Raw genomic sequence first — 18,788 nt, 5'->3', positions numbered from 1 at the left:
CGCGACCAAGACGAGTGCTGACGCCGACGAATCAGTCCCTTATTCGGGTGTGCGGTTTGCGCGCGAATCGAGGATCTCTCAGGCTCTCAGCAGTACGTGGCCGTAGGCCTTGAGCGGTTCTCGTCGACGCTCTCGGCAGAGAGTCTGCCTGGTTCGGGAAGATCGAGTCTCAATGCCCCAGAAAAGCAGTGCGGCCCATAACAGGGGGGGGTGGTGGGGAGGAACAGTGAGGAGACGGTGTGCTTTCCAGCAGTTGCCGCGAGCGCGAAGAGTTACTACGGCACAGAGAGCGCGTAATCGGCCGCTGTGCTTGGCCAGATGCTCCGTCGGTGGAAAGCCGCAGACTTAGAAGTTTGTTTTGTCTACTCCGCTGTGCGTCTGGGATACCGAAAGGCGATCAGGAAAGCACACAGTTGCTGACAGGTTGGCGACCTTGCGGTGTATGCATCTGCCAGAGTGGTGGTGTGAATGGGGGGAATCGACGCCCACGCGGTAGCGGTTACGGACGCAAAAGGAAGTGCGATTGAGACATGCACATCGGCAAGAGCAGAAACCTTTCGACACCCGATTAACTCCGTTCATGAACGGTACCAAGGAAGACACGCGAATCCTACGGCGAGCGCGAAGGTTCTACACGCCGGGATCCCCGCTGTTTAGGCTGGGTCAGTATACTCTTACGAAGAAGCGGCAGGGTCTTGTGGCACATCTCTTAGACAAAGAGTTGTAAAAGCAGGTTCAGAAACGACTGAGTAAAGAACAGTGGACAGAGAAGAAAGTGGTGGCCCGCGGCCGACCCCCTTCGTGAGTAGCATCGTCACCAGACGGTCACGTTTTTCACCGCTGCGTAAAGTCGTGCCTTCCTGCAGCCGCAGCCTGCAACCGTACTAAGCCTTGGAAAAACGTTCTTGCTTGAAGCCAATCCTTTTTCTTGCTTTCCGAACTCAATAACACACTTCACGTAAACAGTTCAAGCTGTGTCCCTCGTTGTCTGGTGTTTTGAGAGGGTGTACAGCTGTCGTCGATTGAAGTCGTTTTTCCTTGACTATCCGGGGCTTCACCTCCGTCGGTCTTTGTTATGCTGGGAAAAACGCGACGAAACAGCAGCTAGAACGGGGTTCATGACCTGCATCTCCAGCTGTTTTTCCTGTCGGGAAGCAGTCAGAGAGACGCAATCGAGAGGGTGTGTAAAGCTCTCTCCCCATTCTTTCTGAGGCATTTCTTATGGTACACAACCTGAAACAGCCAACGCGCGCGGCCCCATCGTGGCACGCGGCACACGCGTTCGTGCTTCTCCTGGTTCTCTTCCTAACATAGGTTTATGTACCGTTGACGACATGCAATGAGAATCAGTATCCGTTGGGAGAACTCCCCGCAGTCATTCTAGCCTTGCCTGCTCCGGAGACCATCAGGGAGACACCGCAGACATCATGGCGGTTGGGGCCACAGCAGCTACAGGGTAGTCAACGGCCTGCCGTGCGGAAAATGTGGGAGAGAAGAAATCGGGGGCTCGCTACGAGCAGCAAGCACTGAAGCGCCAGAAATCTGAAGAGGGCCGGCGTGCCTGCGGTGTGGGCCCTGTGGCAGGAATTATGAAGCGACTTGCGTTAGGAATACTCATCCATAGCGATGGTTACGCAACGGGTACTACCTACAAGGCACTGGTGGTACGATACGCGTAGAACGTCCGCGTGTGATGACTCCGCCTTACAAGATGGCGCGGTGAGTCGTAAACTATCCTTCACCGTGGTTTGAGGTTATCAGTTGGGAAGAGTGCGGTCTCTTCAAGTGCGTGTCGCAGCGCCTACGGTGTGGAATGTAAAGATGCACTCTACGTATAGAAGGCAACGTGTCCCTCTGTGCGAATGAGGAAGCAGCCAATGATTGTCAGGGAGAGTCCCCTAACGCAAATGAACATGAGCTGTGCAGCCAGATGCCGTGTGCCCGAATTCGAACTCTGCTCTGAAGCATATATGCAGCACACCAAGACGCTGTGTGGAATGTCCAGATCCCCCACTTTGCTGATTACGTTCCTCTTCGTTTTTCTGCCTGACACATTTTGGTCATGAGAGCGGGACTGTGAAACCGTAGATGGTAGCTGTCCTTAAAATACAACTGAACGGCATTGTCCGTTCTTTCAGCTAAGCTGGGCACGCCTGAATGCATGCCGTGGCGTACCCACAACAACTCTCCATGAACTGGGGATGCGCTCACTATTGGCGCGGCAGCAGGCATCAAGCAACAAAGAATCAGCCTGCATTGCTATACTTTTTGCCGCGTGGCAGTAAACACCTGGCCGCCCAGCACAAAGTAGGCGAATGCCTGAAACTGCTTCACGACTGACCTCTGATTCTTCTGTGGTTTGAAGAAGGCTTAGGTATGGAACGGATACCTTTGTACGATATTCAGAGGCATATGCGTGGCCAAGCACTGGCACCCCTATCTATTTGCTGACCTACAGCTCGGGATGTAGCAAACTGCTTCTCGTTTAATCTACCACGATCCCTCGTGCAAGGCTGTTGGCGCGCTACAGAAACACTTGTGGCAGAGCAGAACGCCTCGATGTCATGTGAAGGGAATCTTGACGCTAGAGAACTGCTGTGGCATATCACACTGCGAAGCAAATTAGACTTTTTTAGCCTCGAGTAGCATTACCGGACTCCCGTGTGCATGCACCGGCAGGTCGCGACACGGCTCGAATGTTACACAGACACTGTAATCCAAGCCTGTCACACGTCAGGTAAGCAGTTATAGATCAGCAGAGTGCGCCAGCACCATCTGAGAGAATCAAAGAGAGTAGACACCGGATGAACGCCACTGTCAGAATCGTGTCGGCGCCTGGCACCCTCCGATAAAGTCAGGACTTCCACAAAATCCGCATCTTCGCGGCATGAAGCGTGAACAATGATTCCCTGCGTAGAAGCCATGCATCGGTGGAAGGCCTTCCTGCTTTGTCCCTTTTTCAGTACGGTGTTGTTGGGTGCGAAATGATGGGAAACTGAGGATTCGTCACTGGCTAGGCGTTACATGCTTATTGGTACCAATGTGTAGCGTCAACACGTTCACGGATGGCTTGGATATCGGTCCCGCGTATCCGCACGAAGCGACTGCTGTCTGCTGAGCCTGTCCGTTCTGACTTTTTCCTGATGTGCAAAGCCACCAGCTTGCGGCAATCGAGTAGGCGGACTTAAAAGCTGCTACGTGCGGCAAATTTGCCCGTGCAAGTAAATTTACATATAGAGGAAAAGTGCCATGTCCAAAGGTCAAGACACTGGTGGTCGCTTTGGCTGCTAAGCCATCGTCGAGAAGTCTGTGAGGAACTGGATGCGAGGCAGCATGAAAACCAACGCTTCATTTTCTCGGGACAAACTGCGAGAGTGGTACGGCTTCCAATTGCACGTGATAGGCTGATTTACTCCGCGAACGCGAGTGGCGTGGCATCGAGATTTCATGAACAGCTCATTTTCGACTCGTGCTTTTTCCACCCTTCGTGCGGGGGTTGTGGCAGTCCCAGCAGGGCTGGGTGGCTGAGTCGCATTTTCCACGACCAAACGGACATGTGCGAGGCCGTTTTCCTGACGTGACATTGATTCCAGCGTCAGAAAACGTGTCCTTCACTGGAAAAGAGCTCTCATGATTTCTGTTCTTACTGACTGCAAGGCTACTACAAACGCAAACAGCCTCAACAGGACAACGCTAGTCGTCTGGTCAGCTGCGCCCTCCCTTGCATGTCTTCGAACGGCGGGAGAGACGCGGGGCCCGTCAAAGATCACGCGTTTGTCGGCCCTTTGGACCTAACCCCCTTTTTTCACCTTTCTCTTTTACTTCCCAGACATTCTATCCTTTCATTGAGATGGACACCTTCCACGTTAGAAGCTTTTCGTAGGGACGCCCGAACAGCAGTCGGAGTCAAGGACTTTGGCTGGCAACGTTGAGTCGAAGCAATCGAGGCAGATTCTGGCCGTTGCGAGGAAAAACTCTCTTCTTTGTTTGCTATTTAAAAGAACATTTGTTCGGTGGAAATTGGAGCTTGCTGTCAGATTTTTACCAGTTTGTCATGTCTGTTTTGCAGGATACCCCGTAAATGCGTGTGTCGCTAGCTGTGTCTTGCTTGGCTTTCGGCTGCAGCCGCTCGGATGCCGACGTGCGCACGTCGTAAAATCTTATGTTACGTCACTCATACTACTGGGTTGACCTCGGATACTGTTTCCAGGGAACCTTCTGTAACTGCGTGCGCCATGGAAATAAATTTTGGGCCCTGAAGGAGTGAGAGTCATCCTCTCATCTGCCGCGCACTGGCAGCAGAGGATCTCGGAGTCAGTGGTCTCAACCTGCAGCCCACAAAGTGGCTGATAGTCTGTAGGTCTGAACTGCAAGTCGCAGTTTTCTCTCTGCATTTGCCTCGTGGATTCGACTGTCTGCAACCTTGGGCTCTTCGGAAACTTCCCTCGGCTTTCACAACTGCATGCGTCGATGTTCCACGCCTTGGGGCGCCTCCGTGCACCCCTTGCCGGGTAACTATATAAAGTGTGTACTTGTGTCCTTCTGCTTTCCCACCAAAAAATGATGGGTCCTGCCCTTACGTCAGTGAGATTTCTCTTTTTCGGACCCCGACGGGGGCTCCTTTCTTTTCTTTTTATCCTGTTTCAGTGGGTCATGAACTTCCCCTCCTGTCGTGTGGAAGCTGTAACCCCCTTCCAAAAGTCATTCCTTGTCCAGTTTGAGCCCCTGTTATCATCGTCAGACAAAGCGGGAGGGAATGCGCTGGCGACGTTCAAGTTTGACGCGCTAAGGCAAGTCTTCAAGGCCTCTGCAGGGGAGAGCTTCGAAGACGAAACAGTGAAGAGAACCGTGTTGCTAGGTCGTCAAACGTTTGACACCATTATGCAACAGACCTTGTCAAGAGATTCGGATAAACCCTCCGAAGCAAAGGTCGAATACAGTCCAGGGGGCCAGTCTCCACTTCCTTCTTTCGCCATTGATGCCATCTCAACCATGACGCTCGGAGGCATTCAACATCTGGAGCTGGTTTGCACTCTCGACCGTGTGGAAGGTAGCGACGATTCAGCGATACGGTGCGAGCCTCAGCCACAAGCTTTGCCCGGCTCCCTTCGTGTCGGATTCATCTTCCAGTTGGTTCCAAGCACTGACAAGGTTCGCCCCAGTCAGACCTCAGCGAGCTCACCACCTCTGTGTCGGATTGTTCATGATTCAGGGCGGTCCGAATTCCCGTCTTTCCTCGATGCAGCCATAGGGCTGTGCGCAGCCTTCGGATACGATTCCCAGCTCATTGTTCATGAAGGGAACGCAGCCCTAGATTTGTTGCCGGATCTGTACCCAGAAGGCCTCCCTTCGAAGGGATTTGAATCGATCCCTGCCCGCTATGTGAAGCCCTACCATTCGCTTTCGTTTGTAGGGATAAAACCTGTAAAATCGACGCCATCAAAAAATGTAAAAGATCACAGTGAAGCGGACTTTCTTCCAAATGAGGAACTGGACACACTCTCTTGGCGCGGAGTGGCTGTTAGCTCTTGTGTGTACGAAAACGCTCTCGGGCGCCTCAAGGAGGCAATACGCAATGCTGTCATTTCGGACGGTCCTACCGAGGTCCGGGACTGCACGCTTCACGTAGGACGACCTGATCAATATACAGACGCTCTGACAAAGGCAGCGGGAAGTGCCTGCCTTCCCGGCAAGAACTTTCTCGGCTGTCTCGACGCAATTCGTACGGGGCCGTACGTTGAGGAAGCCTACGTTGCCATGCGTTCTATGCGGAAACAAATCGAGCAGTTGACGCCGACAGTTTCGCCGAATGCAATGCATATGCTGAGTATGTTGATGGAGCCTGAAACCTGGCGAACGCTTCACTCCCTTATTGGGCCACAAGCTGCTCGTCTCTTTGAAACGCCCTCTCAAACGGCTTGGTATGAAGAGGGAATGCTCAAAGTGAAACAGCACACAGCTCGCACGGATGCCCCTCTGGTCCCTTCTTCAGAAACTCTCATCTCCGAAGCTCTGCGCTTCCCATTGTGGTTTCTGGACATCTTTCCCTCTTCGAAGTACTGGCAGACATTAAAACTCGGCTGCGTGTTGGAAGACCTCGCGTATCTTGGCGAGATGGGCAGAGTCTTCATTCGTCAGAGCCCCCGTCGTCTGGAGTATGCAAACATGGTCTCCACGAGTAGAATCGTTAATCCAGCTGTCCTTCTCCAGGAGGACGTAACCGAGCTGCGGGGAGAGACAAGTACACACGACCTGAGGCAGTCCGACGATGATGATACTGGAAGAGAATCCGTGATTGAATCCGGACAGATCTTCCTGCCGAGCGGAAAGAGTGTGCGGCCGCTGCAACGTGTCTACGCCTTCGAAGATCTCAAAGCTGTTTCAAATATTAACCCCGCTCAATCGGAGAATGATGATGCCGTCCGACGTCTCTGGCTGGTGTCGCCGTTTTTTGAAGAACGTGGAGACATCACTGTCACAGGAGTGCCCGCACGGGACGGAGGAACATTTGATCTACGATTTCTGTGTACCAAGCGCGGGCGGTTTCGGATCAGTAGCAATCTTGTAGGCTGGTTTTCAAACTATCTGTGTGAGCCTGAGTATGTCCCGGTCCCAGACAGCGAGTACACTGGGCAACTACGTCAAGGTGACAAACCGGTGAACCGCTTGATCGGTATTGAGTTCGAGGATCACGCACCTTGGAGGTGTGGAGTCAGCTTTCTCGGGACTGAGAGGCAACTTAAAGAGACAGCTGTCCGTGGATCGGATCTTTTGAAGATTATGACTGGACTCTGTTCCTTGTTGGGCTTCAAAACTGGGTGGATCCTGGACAGTGTAACGGATTTGTCGACGCACGAGAAGATGAAAATTACAATGGTGCTCGAGAAGCGCATCTCTTTCTATGAGAACCAAGGTTTCTTACTCTCGTTAAATACAATCAAAAGCCGAGAACATGTGGAAACGTGCGCCGGTTCCAGTGCGGCAGATCCTACCGGCGTCCTGTCCGGCGTGTGCAAGCAGCCACATGACATCTTGGTAAATCCCGGGTTTGAGGCAACTACGTTCTACACTCTTGTGGAACGCACGTACGATACGCTCTACAACCTTACATTCGACTGCAATTCACCCTCGTGGCAGAACTGCGGGAAACCGTTTCCCCTCTCAGTCAAGGATCCCCGCGGCGAAGGTTGTGCTTTTGAGCGACACCCCCTTTTTCACGAGCTGAAATATCTGAATCCTGATAAGTGCAATACGGGCAAAAGAATCGGCGAGTGCCATGAGTTTGTCCGGAAACATCTTAAATGCAATCGACACGAGAAAAAAGGGTGCAAATACCTCATTTTTCTCCACACCCAATTCATTTACCCCGGTGGAGACACAGGAAAGAAGCTGCCCAAAGTCATCCAGGATCAGTACGAATTTGTCGGTAAAGACATTCATAAAGAAGCAGGCCCCTTGTTGTTCGAAGCCATTCGAAAGTCTGCAACGGAAGAGTTGTCTAGAGTCAACTCTCTTGAGTCTGCGGCTGCCACCACCGAGTTTCGGGATATGCACGAAGAAGGAACCGGTGGTGACGGTGAACAACCGGCCGCCTTGATCAGCAGTGTGAGAGACATGCTCCTGGAGTCATTGATATTCGTAGACTGGACTGGAACGCCCCAGTTCTGGATCCGTGCCCAATACAAATATGATGAGAAAACCGGCATGATGACCGAGGACAAGGACAAGCTCTTCTGTCCTGTTGCGTATGCATGGGCATACATTACACGGCTGCATGGTCAGCTGTACAGGCATTCGAGCGACTACTTCCAAGACAAACTTCCGCGGACGTCTCGCCCGACCTCAGATGACCAGCAAAATGAGGCGCTGCCGTCTTCCGATAGGATGGCACTGCAAGACAGCAGTGGAAGCGAATCAGACGAGTCAGACACACAGCAGGGCCGGAGACCGATTGAACAACACCTGTTTTGAGGTGCCAAACGTGTCCTAGAAATGATTTAAGTATGAGACCGCACTTCGGAAGGCGATGGACTTCTGCATTCGAATTTGTTCATTTACGAAACATTTTCAGTCGTTTTGTTACGTTTGTATTTGCTGCCTCCCTCCCCCCGTTACCTCTTCAGAAGTGACCAGGTCCAAAGGATAGTGCAAGCACATCCAGAAAAGTTGACCGTTTTGGAAGGGAAACAGCATTCTTTGTTTTCTGCTTTTCGCCTGTCGATGCAGTTGTAAGGGTGATCAAGATAATTTTAGGAAAACTGCTGTTTCAGTCGCAATATCTGCGTTTCCTCATGGCCGTTCGTAGTATACGCGCTCCTACTGGTGAAATGTGGAGCTGCATATTCTGAGTAATCTTTTTTTGCCCCAAGCATTCAGGGGAACTGTAGTTGTGGTTGAGTTGACAATAAGTTAACGCAATTGGAACATACGCGTGCCTGTCATCGTGGATCAACGACGCAACATCCCTATTTTCTATTTCTTTCAAAAACATACACTTGTTCACGACAGTTCACAGAATGCGCCGAGGGGCGCACGCGGTGTCCGGTCAAGTTGACTGGCATGGGCGACAGTGGTACTCTCTGGGTAGCGAAATAGCCTCTCTCTCTTAGCTAATGGTTGCCACATTTCTGAGTTGTCTCCATGTGATCCCCTGATTCGTTTCAGGATTTTAGTGCTGGTTCGCACTTGTGGATGCTCTACACAATTGACGTTCGCCTGCTTTCCCAATATCTTTCTATTTTGCCCGTTACAGCAGGACTATGGTTTTCTCTGGACGAGCTTCGCTGCACGGGTAGCTAGACAGTTTGTACGTGTCCGGGGACGCCCGTTCTTTTTGACCTGGCGAAACTGGCGATGGAAAACTGTGAGTGATAATAGGGGACCGAGTCCCGCGCGACTGGATCCAAAAGGGAAGGGAAAAAGCAAGAATCTTCCCCAGTGATATAGCTGTGTTTGATGCTGGAGAGACGACGGTAACAGCACGGTAGAGGGACGCAGTGTCAGGTTGCTGCCACAAAAATGTTCTCACATGGGACGGCGCAATCAGTTCGCAATCAGGGGAACTCAACCGGTCGGGCGTGGCTCTGTGCAGCAAGTCGCATGCTCCGACAGGAGGAACGCGTGCCGCACGGCCAAGTAGGCCGTCCGATCACTGAGGATCTCAGAGGAGTCCAAGAGAGACCTTCACTGAGTAGATGAGGGTCCACAGCACCTGCAGATGACCACACACACAGCAGGCACAGAGTGAAAGTGATAAATGCAATGGCTGCTCTCTTTTGTCCTCAGAAACCACACAGACAGATAGCGCCTAGTGAGACAATTAGGAGGCTGCTCTGAGAGACATGTACAGACAAATAACCGAATCGTTTTGTTTTTCACTGCGCGCGTCGGCTGAGTGAGCGCATGGACGCATCCCACCCCACCCCTCTGTCGCGCTACAATTGAAGACACACAACATCTTGGACTCGAGACGCTGCCGAAAGTATCCAGCACTTCATTTCGGCCTCTGAACAAGGACAAAGCCACCTCGGCACCTTTCTGAATTTTTTGAGTTCATCTCTCCCAGACTCCCGCTGGCGTGTTTGCCCACTTCAGCGAGTCCTGCCGGCTGCACGCCACATTTTTACTGAACGAGAATGAGTCAAGACCGGCATGTCTTGCCGCATAGGAGCACCACCATATGATGCAGTTCCTTTGGAAAGAGGTTACATCAGAGCTCCTTAGGGCAGATCCCTAGCTTTTAGAAAATCGTAAAGTTCAAGAAGAGAGCACGTTTGGTGGAAGCCACCATTTCTTTTCGCTATGTAGCATGTGTATTCGAGTCAAAATCGGTAGTCATCTCATTGATACCGCCACAGGCAACTCGAGAATGACGGAGCAGCCAGCTGGCTTTAACATAGTCCTTTCGCGTTCTTGAGCTGAGAACTCCCACGCAAAGAGCACGTTCTGTGTAGTCCACCCACCATCCAAGCAGGCCTCGCCGGTACTGTTTCCTGGCGCACAGGCAACACTCTCTAGATTTGCCCTCGCGTTTTTTTCCTTGATCGTTTGCCCTCTTGACTTGTCCTTTCCTTCTGCTCTCCTTTCCCCCGAACTCACGACGAACGTTCCGGCAGCGACGAAGGCGTTCTCTGTGAAGACTTCGAAAGGCTCCACACAGACTCCCACGAGTCGAGCGTGCTGAGCCCAAACGTTGGCGACTAGATACTGCACGACTGCAAACGCCGCAAACCCCACCCAGCCAGTCACACCCACGCTGCCCAGAGCCACGCCGACAACCACGGCCGCGACCTGCTTCAGCCACCAGAAGACATCCAGAGCCTCGTCCTGAAGAGAGAAGGCAGGAAAAGGAACCGGATTGAAAGAGTCTCCATTCCTGGCAGATGCGTAACACCGGGTAGTCTGCGGAGCTTCTACGGGGGAGTCAGCGATGCCACCAACGGGAGGGAAGATCCCTTCCGTCTACACAACTCCTGAAGCAATTTGACTCGAGCTCTCGATATACTACAGGCACTTTTTGTCTGTACCCCTTTGCTATTTGCTCTCCTATTCGGGGGCATGGGCGAGTAGCAAATCTCCTTGAGCACTAGATTACCAGTTCGAGATGCAACAAGTCATTTTTCTACCCCTGTCTCTTCAATACTGTTTCGCCATTAGCCGATACAAAGGTCGTACGCCATGGAAGTACCCTTCGCACTAGGCTGCAGTAAAAAGTCTCAGCAGAGATAAACCGTGTCTACCATCGAGGGAAGAAACAGTCGCCTTGGCGATAACGGAAGAACCAGCGGCCTCTTTAGGTGGACTCCGTACAGCGCCGGCTACTCGCTTCGTTCTCTCCACATTTTACGGCTGCCTGCCTCCGAAGAGGAAGTTGCGTGACAAGTCAACGTCAGCGAAAATCATCTAATGGGCTGCGTGCGGTTGAATAAACGCGTGACGTGTGACCGACTCTCGCACATTCCCATACACATATGCCTACAAAAACATTGTTGTTGTAGGCAGATGGACAGATAACGGCATATAAGCATACACGGGATTCCCGGATAAAGATGTATATGTCTGTCCACGCCTGTTTCTCTTTACCTTGTGCCACTCAGGGTGAGCTGTCGGACGCAGTGCCTTGGAGAACAACGATGGCTCGGATAACGCAGACGACTGTGAAGTTTCTTTTGCCTTCGAGGCTCGAGCCGCCGTGTCGGACGACATCCTGGAAGTCCTAAAGAAGATAGTGCTGGACACCTCCGGGGGCCCTCACTAAAGCCATCCACAAGATCCCTCTGTTGACTCTTTGTACCCGAGATTCGACGACAGCCGAGGTACGAGTGGCAACAAGAAGAGCTGGTTAGTTTCTAGTCAATGTAGTAAGCAAGTAGAAACTTCTCGAGTCCGCTGGATCGACCTCTCGTGCAGAATATGCCTTAGGCACTAACAAGAAAAGGAGAAGTTCGAGGGGTGGACGCTGAAATCGCTATAGCTCTACACGGTCCTGCGCCGACCGAACACGGAATGCAGTTTAAGGGGCGACCATTCATGTAAACCTCGAAATGAACCCTTTAAGGCGGCCTGCAAGGCACCTTTGGTTTATTGATAATCACACTTGTGTCACAGACGAAAGTCGCCCGGAGCCTGTGAGATGTCGAGGCAAGGGAACTCCAGGAACAACACGAGGCATACACTGCGGCCGTCGTCTGTTCAGGAAGGTTGCACACCGCAAGAGATATCTAAAGCCTTTCAGTCGCCGGGCGAGAGCTGAATGCTGCGACCCTAAAAATGGGAAGCAATGTCACCACGTGAATCGCGCCTGTTGAGAACCATGGAATCTTCAGCTTGCCGGACCAGTACCGCCACTGCCAAGCCAACGAGATGTTCGAAAAGTGTACGCAAAATGTTGAAAAAAATACCGCCCAGCAACCAGAGCGGACAGACGAGTGCCGTGACGAAGCAGGAACTGATAACACTGCCGACGAACCGCGAGATAGGACACCAGAGTCCTGAATGGAAAATGCGACCGAACGTAGTTGGGAGCTTTTGTGTGACGCACACACATACACAACGCACAAGTGCATGCAGGAACTCGAATCGCCTGTATGCATGTGTTTACCCGGCGTTTATCCGCTGGCATGTCTGTGATTTTATGTAGCATGTATGCACACTGGCAAATGCTGCAGTCTGAGGACATTCGCCGTCCGATAGGCAATTGCACAGCCTCCCGTCCGTGTCAAAAAAACTCGGTGCCTGCAAAGTTTTCCCTGGCAGCTGCACGCCAACAGATTGCTCTGCCAACGGTGAGAACGGGTCTTCTACAAAAACTGAGTAGCGGCCCCTATTGTGCTTTTTATTGGTTTTTTTGATTCAGGTTCATCTTGAGGCAAACAGGCCAGAAAGGCTGTGCGGAAACATGTCGCCCCTTCTAATTCACAAACGCCATTTTGAGAGCGGGCGTGTGAGACAGTGTGTTGCATAGCAGTTCGGCTGAACAGCCGTAAAGCTCACGCGTGATCGCGGTCCGGTCCCATCCTATTTGACCCCTCTGTATACAACAACAAAAAGTCATATTTTCAGCGGGTACACTCGCACTCTGTATTACTCACCTGGCAGCGGGTGCAACACTGTGGCCGGGCTACGACGCACAGTGTCATGAGACAGCCGTTTTCGTCTATTTGATCCCTGCCGTCTTTTGGGGCTGTTTTCTTATACTCAAAAGCACCATACCTCTATCTTGTACAGCTCGCACATTTTCTCGGCGATACCTCCTCAGTATCCGAGAAAATGGGGGGAGTAGCTGAAGACACCGGTAGTTCGCCAATGCGGTGTAAGGATGAGGTGGATCGCTGTGGGGCAGTGCACAAAGCAGTTCACTGCTGGATATGCTTGGTAATACTGTGCCACGGGTTAAAACACCTCATCGAGGGAATGAAATAGAGGTGCCCGAGATTTCCGTCGCATCCGCACTTCATGACAACACGGGCATGTACACTGCAGCTCGCGCTGTATCATCCAAATCTGTGCCAGCAACTGCAGCAAGTCGTCAAGGACCAGACTAATAAATCCCAAATCGATTTGTATAGAGAGCACGTGAGTCCTCAGTGTGTTTCCATATGATGGTATCGTGGCACGATCGCAGGCAAGCTGTCGCGGATACTGCTCCACATGGCATCCTCGGCATCTCGTTGGGGGTCGTGTGGATCTTCCACCGTGGATGCCCCTCCTGGGGTGGCATCTCATTCTCTCCCCAGCACCCACAAAAGGACTGCCAGTCGTTCTTTGGTCTTGACTGTTTGCAGCCTTCAAAATTTTAGCTGCTTGCTTTGGTCGCAGAGTGTAACACCAGCAGCGAACTCCCAGATCGGCACGTGGGCGCAAATGAAGGCATGACGAACTACTGGATCCTTTTTACAGTTTGTAAACTGATCGCCACCGAAAAGGGGAACGTAGCCATATTTCATTTGGTTTTTTAAAGTAATCAGTACTTGCTCGCCATGCGGCTACCGCTGTGTGGGCACGTTTCGAAAAAAACCAGATGAAGTACCTTGTGCTCCATTACGAACTAAAATACTCGCCGACCGGTTTTTCTGAGTCGGGTTGCATCAGTAGTCACAGAACAGCTAGCAGTGGCGCTTCCAGTGCGAGAAGGCCAATTCAGGATAACAGGTTCATTAGCCACTGTGTAGGTGGTAGCGATTGCAGCTTTTGACGTCCCATCGCGGCAGACGGTGGCTGTTTAGAAGCAACTATCCGTTCATGGCGGGCAGAGTGACTCAATCCGTTCGGCTTCTGAGGTGTGTTTTGGTTATGCACAGTGGATGCCGCCGCCTGTGCATCGGTTGTGCCGCTGACGAATGCGACAGTGACTCACAGTGTCACTTCGGCGCAGACGCCCCTTCCAGAAACATTCAGAAGACACATTGGGAGCAGGACGGCTCCCACCATGGGTTATCGCTAACATTTGATAGTTGGCACGCTCGTCTCTTGAAAACCTGTGCCTGCCCACTAAACTCAAACGATCCGCGATCCAGAACTGTCTAACTCCAACCGAATAAACAGAGACATTACATAAGATATTGACCACGATTCCAGTGATGAGATGCAGACGTTTAGTAATTAGTAAACTAGTAAACTGACCGGGTGCCGCCTCAGAAGGTAAGGCTCGTTGTTCGATGTACACATGCAGTGGCCACAACGGGCGAAACGAGAGAAGTTTCCTGCGGTTCGCGGGAGACTGTGCACGGAGTCGTTTACATGTGGTCTACTACGAACATGCCTTCCACTAAGCGCTGCCTTGCGTCACTGACCGATCTGGCGGTCCGGAAGTAGTCACGCTCCCCGCTTCTCGTCTAGCACCCGTGATTGGAGTGACATACGGCGTACAATGTGGCGCGGCCGAGCTTGACGTTGTACAAAATAACAGGAGTCAGGAGGAATAATTTCTCTGATCAAGGCATTGCGAACCCCCGGCGTGAACGGGCTTTTCGGGCTACAGTCTGACTGGGCAATCCATTTTCAACGCAGAGCCGCACGCGGGTGACACCACGCAAGCTACGAATCTGTCCGGACTGAAGGTGACAGTAAACATATACCTTATTCACTTTTCCAATACGTACATTTATGTTTTGAGTTTTCTCCGTTCGCACTCTGGCACTGTAGCCCCCCGAGCGGCCATTTGCTGCGCCCCCAGCACGTCGGCTTCTGCTCGGCCAGCCAGTCTTTCTCACTCAATAAACCACTGAAATTTCTCGAAAAAACACGTTCCCAGGCCAGCCCAGGTCTCTGTGTTAGTCCGGGAAACAGCGGTACTTTCTTTAAAGAAAAACGTGGGGAAAAAACCGATCCCGAGGCCGGGTCTGGTTCTGGCCCTGGCACTGGCAAAAACGACGCCCCCTTTCTGCAAAAGGGAGTATAGCCGCGCTTCTCACGCCGACGGCGTCACCCCTTCCGGAAGAAACATGTACTTTTTCCCGAGGGCCAAGCATGTGGCACTGACGTCTCTTTTACATGCTTCTGTGTAAATAACGGCGTTGACGTATATTTTTTAGCACTCAGCACCCAATTTTTTAGGCGACAGGTAGAGCTTGCTGACTCGCCCAGCGTGACAACGACCCCAGCAAGGCCATGGGTCCACACATGGGTCAATACCCCTTCCCTACAAACCGCCTCATATCGGGGTTCAGTCGGCAGCAAGGTTCCTTAGTCGTTTTGAAAATACCTACCTGAGGAACTTTCGCAAAGTTTCCATGCTCCATTCCCCTGAAGACGACCCCACCTCCTCGAGGAATTTCGCTTGCAGGGGGTTTTGTTTGCAATTGCCACAGACATTCGATGCTTGCCAGAGCACTCGCTGTGTATCGCTCTTCAACCCTCCAGCGGCAGCTTTGCGCAGTCGGTAGCCCATTCCACTCACGGGTCTGAGGAAATGGGCGCACGCGGTCCAGTACATCGCAGTTCCGTTGAGCGGCGTTTTCCAAGAGTTGGGGGCCGACCTTATCCACGGTTGAATGCAGTTGCTCCTTGGAGTCATTTGCGCGTTCCTTTATTTACTGACTGTTGATTCAATTCGGCTCGACGCTACACTTGTCTTCTCTCACCAGCACGACCTGCGCGGGCCATTGAGAGGCCGTTACATGCAACGCTCCATTGCCCTTCGCTATTCCAACGCAATTCTGTCCTTCAATTCTTGTCCTAGCCCGTTGCCTCGGTCGGGGGGTATTTTTCCCATTTTCCCGCGTTTTCCGTTCTCGGAACTTCCTTCTGTGGTACAGTATCTGCAGCTGCATCTTCTCTGATATACGCCCATTCACCGGCATGGCGCATCCCACTTCTCTCTCTGGGCGTCAACGCCGCGTCAACACTCGACACTTGCTGCTGTGCTTTGTCAGCACCTTTTTAGCGGTTCCTTCTCTCTTCACTCCTTTGCCCGACTTTGCTGTTCAAGCGGGCGGGGTTGAAGAACCGACTGCACAAGATGTGCTTTTCCGACACGGCGAGGAGGAAACCTTCGAGGAAAAAGAGCCCGTGAGACGAGAGGAAGAGGAACAGGACTTGATTGCTGGAGTGTATGGCGCCACCAGATTTGGAGCCGCCGCAGATAAAGAGCATTCCGCACGCAGCCGCACAACCTCAAGACAATCGAGAGGGCGATCGACGTACTACTCGTCCCTGGGTGCCGGCCCTCACTACCGACGTAGCCTGGACAGGAGGTGAGCTTCAAAAAGACTCTAAAAAGAAGCACACAGACTCACGGTTGCCTTCTGAAAACGTCCCTCAGGAGCGCCATCAAGAAGCTCCATGGCAACTGACGGTCCGTGTCTTAAAAGAGAGGGGCTGTGCATCTTCTGCTTCAAGAGCGGAAATGAGAGATTTCCGTTATGGTGACGGCATCTTCGAACTGCAAGCGCAGACTGCATCAAGGGGGTTCGCCGAAACGGACCAGCGGACTCTCCTGAGTCTGCTTGTGAAAACTCCTCTCGCTGGCAAACCGTTTCACGAAAAACCAGGAAACCGTCTGACTGTGCAGCACAGCGCAATAGTCAACGGAGGGGCCGTCATCCGATGGCTTTCGGCGACAACAAGACGGTGACTGGGTCGGACACCTCTGCGTTTCGGCGCTGGGCGACCATGAGGATGGAATCTAGGCTCACAAAGGGGAATCCGCTGACCCGTACTCGGGGCATTCGCAGTGGTTGCCTGGACTACGAGAGTGGCGGCTGAGGGCCATTGCTCTGTTGCCTGGTGGGGACAGAGTAGGCTTTTCGGCTCCTAAACTTCCTCCGACCAGCAACCCTTCTGTATTATTGCGTTCGTGTCTGTACGCAGACACAAGAGGAAGAACCTCGCCTCCTACATCATCCCGTTCATCACCCTCGTGGCCCTTCTGAACTTGGGCATAGCTACCGCCTATTACCACACCCAAAGTAAGCCTTCGGGACAAGGTGGCTCTACATGTCCACAACATGGGTTTTTGCTGCGAGCAAAGGTTTTTTGTTTCTCTACGAACGGCTCCTGTTATCTCCTTTCCACGAGCTACCCTTCTGGCAACCGTAACTTGCACAGCAGCCGGAACACCAGACTAGAGAAGACGGCATAGGTTTCTCTCTCGCATGCGCAGACCGCCCACACACGCGATGCGCATACGCAAAGATTTGGCAGCCTCAAAGTGCCCTCCGGACCAGTCGGCTGGACAAAGCGCCACGGGACTAGCTGCGCCATGCTTTTGCCTGTGGTAAATGAACCCCGGCGAATGTACTGCCACAGGAAGAGCCGGCGCGTCGGCGCTGCTCAATCGACCGCCACCGGTCGCTGTATTGAAGAGGCTCCAACATGTTGGAGTGCGCAAGCTGGAGTTTTCATGTAGTCAAGACAGGTCATTGAGTCCGCAAAACTGAGAGGCTACAACAGAAGGTTTGTGCCGTCTTCAGGGCGCCGTATAACTTCCACGCAGAAGAAAAAAAACATGACGCGCGAGATCCATCTCGAATAACCGGGTTGTGACGGGGAGAGGTGCTCCGCCTTCGGTGTGTGGGAAATGAACTTTCCAATCTCGTCTACCAGGAATGCTCGGTGTGCGTTGTGGCTTACCCTTGCTCACAGAGAAAGAGTGAGTGTTAGCTTCGAGGACCGACTCACGCGTTTGCTCTTCACCGCTGGACCCTATCAAACCTCTGCCAAAGGCAACTCCAGATTCGTTAGATATGCAAATAACGGTTCGCGTATGCTACTGTGAAAAGGGAAAGACTGGAATGCAGTTGTGCCCGTGTTGGCGACGTGTGTCACTACCAGACTGACGCGAGTAAGTTGAATCGTAGTGACCACAGTTCTGTGCCGTTACGCGTACTGTGACGGGAAGTTTTGCCGCTGTGGGCTTTGGCCGCAGTGAAACAAAAAGTTCTGTTGGGTGGTTATTACCCGTAATGCGGATGCGTCCCGGAATCTGGCGACTGGGCTGCGTAACAGAACAGCTGCAACGAGGGTGATGACAGCTAATTGAAGAGTCGACGTCTTGAACCCTCCAGTTCATCGGTTGCTTGCATGTGGTGCTGCCCAACAGGCCGCCGTTGAGGTGGTAAGCCAATCAGACGACTCAGCCCACAGCAGCGAATGGCGTCACGTGGGGTACCACTCGTACATGCCAGGAAAGCGTGTTTTCTTTGGACATCCTGCGACGCCACGCCCTTGGGATTATGCTGCTGGTGACGCTTCCGGTGATCTCTGTACAAAAGAGAATGCCGTTCAAGTCCTTTGGATTGTAGCCGTCATAGTGGCAGTGTATTTCAGCTGTCTGCTAGCGGCCTCTCGGTGTCGAGTAGCGGTAGACATGCACATATGAGTTGTTCTTTCTAAGAGACACTCGTAGCGACGAAATTTCCGGAGGAACACCTGTGCGGTCTGCCCAATGATTACGATGATGCAGTCCGGCGTCAGAAGAAAGGAAGACGTCGGCTACGGGGCAGGGGCGACGTCCAGTTCCCCACTGTTGTCGTCTGGCATCCGAAAAGCAGAGAGAGAGCCGCAGCAGGCGGTCACAACCGGTGGCGGATGTTGCAGAGCACTGCAGAGCAGAATCCGGAGAGATTTCGTAGAGTTGTGTAACTACTCAAGACCTAACGAATGGCTCTGACGTGCGCTCATTCCTGCCACTAAAAGAGAGGAGAAGCAGTTCCGGATCTTAGAGTTTTCGCTGGGCGCACAGTTTCACACTTCTGCACTGACGAAACAGTATGGTGCCTGGTTTCTTTAATCTGGTCTCGAGTGCGGTGACGTCGTCAATGGCAAAGTTGAACCTTTGCGACTTTGCT

General features: G+C 52.4%; 3 protein-coding genes across 3 annotated transcripts; 2 read left to right on the top strand and 1 right to left on the bottom strand.

The window, feature by feature from the left end:
• Positions 1–4,560: 4,560 nt before the first annotated feature.
• NCLIV_005500 (conserved hypothetical protein) lies at positions 4,561–7,971 on the top strand (the record flags this gene model as incomplete). The annotated part of the gene is made up of 1 exon (XM_003880060.1): positions 4,561–7,971. The coding sequence occupies one exon, from the start codon at positions 4,561–4,563 to the stop codon at positions 7,969–7,971; it is 3,411 nt and encodes a 1,136-aa protein (XP_003880109.1).
• A 1,189-nt stretch (positions 7,972–9,160) lies between these two features.
• NCLIV_005490 (conserved hypothetical protein) lies at positions 9,161–11,205 on the bottom strand (the record flags this gene model as incomplete). Its single annotated transcript, XM_003880059.1, has 3 exons — positions 9,161–9,211; positions 10,099–10,326; positions 11,083–11,205. The coding sequence occupies 3 exons, from the start codon at positions 11,203–11,205 to the stop codon at positions 9,161–9,163; spliced, it is 402 nt and encodes a 133-aa protein (XP_003880108.1).
• A 4,593-nt stretch (positions 11,206–15,798) lies between these two features.
• Positions 15,799–16,911, top strand: NCLIV_005480 (hypothetical protein; the record flags this gene model as incomplete). The annotated part of the gene is made up of 2 exons (XM_003880058.1): positions 15,799–16,177; positions 16,817–16,911. The coding sequence occupies 2 exons, from the start codon at positions 15,799–15,801 to the stop codon at positions 16,909–16,911; spliced, it is 474 nt and encodes a 157-aa protein (XP_003880107.1).
• Positions 16,912–18,788: the final 1,877 nt, after the last annotated feature.

The sequence above is a fragment of the Neospora caninum genome, chromosome II (assembly GCF_000208865.1).
Source record: "Neospora caninum Liverpool complete genome, chromosome II".
NCBI classification, from domain to species: domain Eukaryota; phylum Apicomplexa; class Conoidasida; order Eucoccidiorida; family Sarcocystidae; genus Neospora; species Neospora caninum.
Note: the sequence above shows the minus strand (reverse complement) of the source record. Positions and strands in the feature narration are given on the sequence as shown.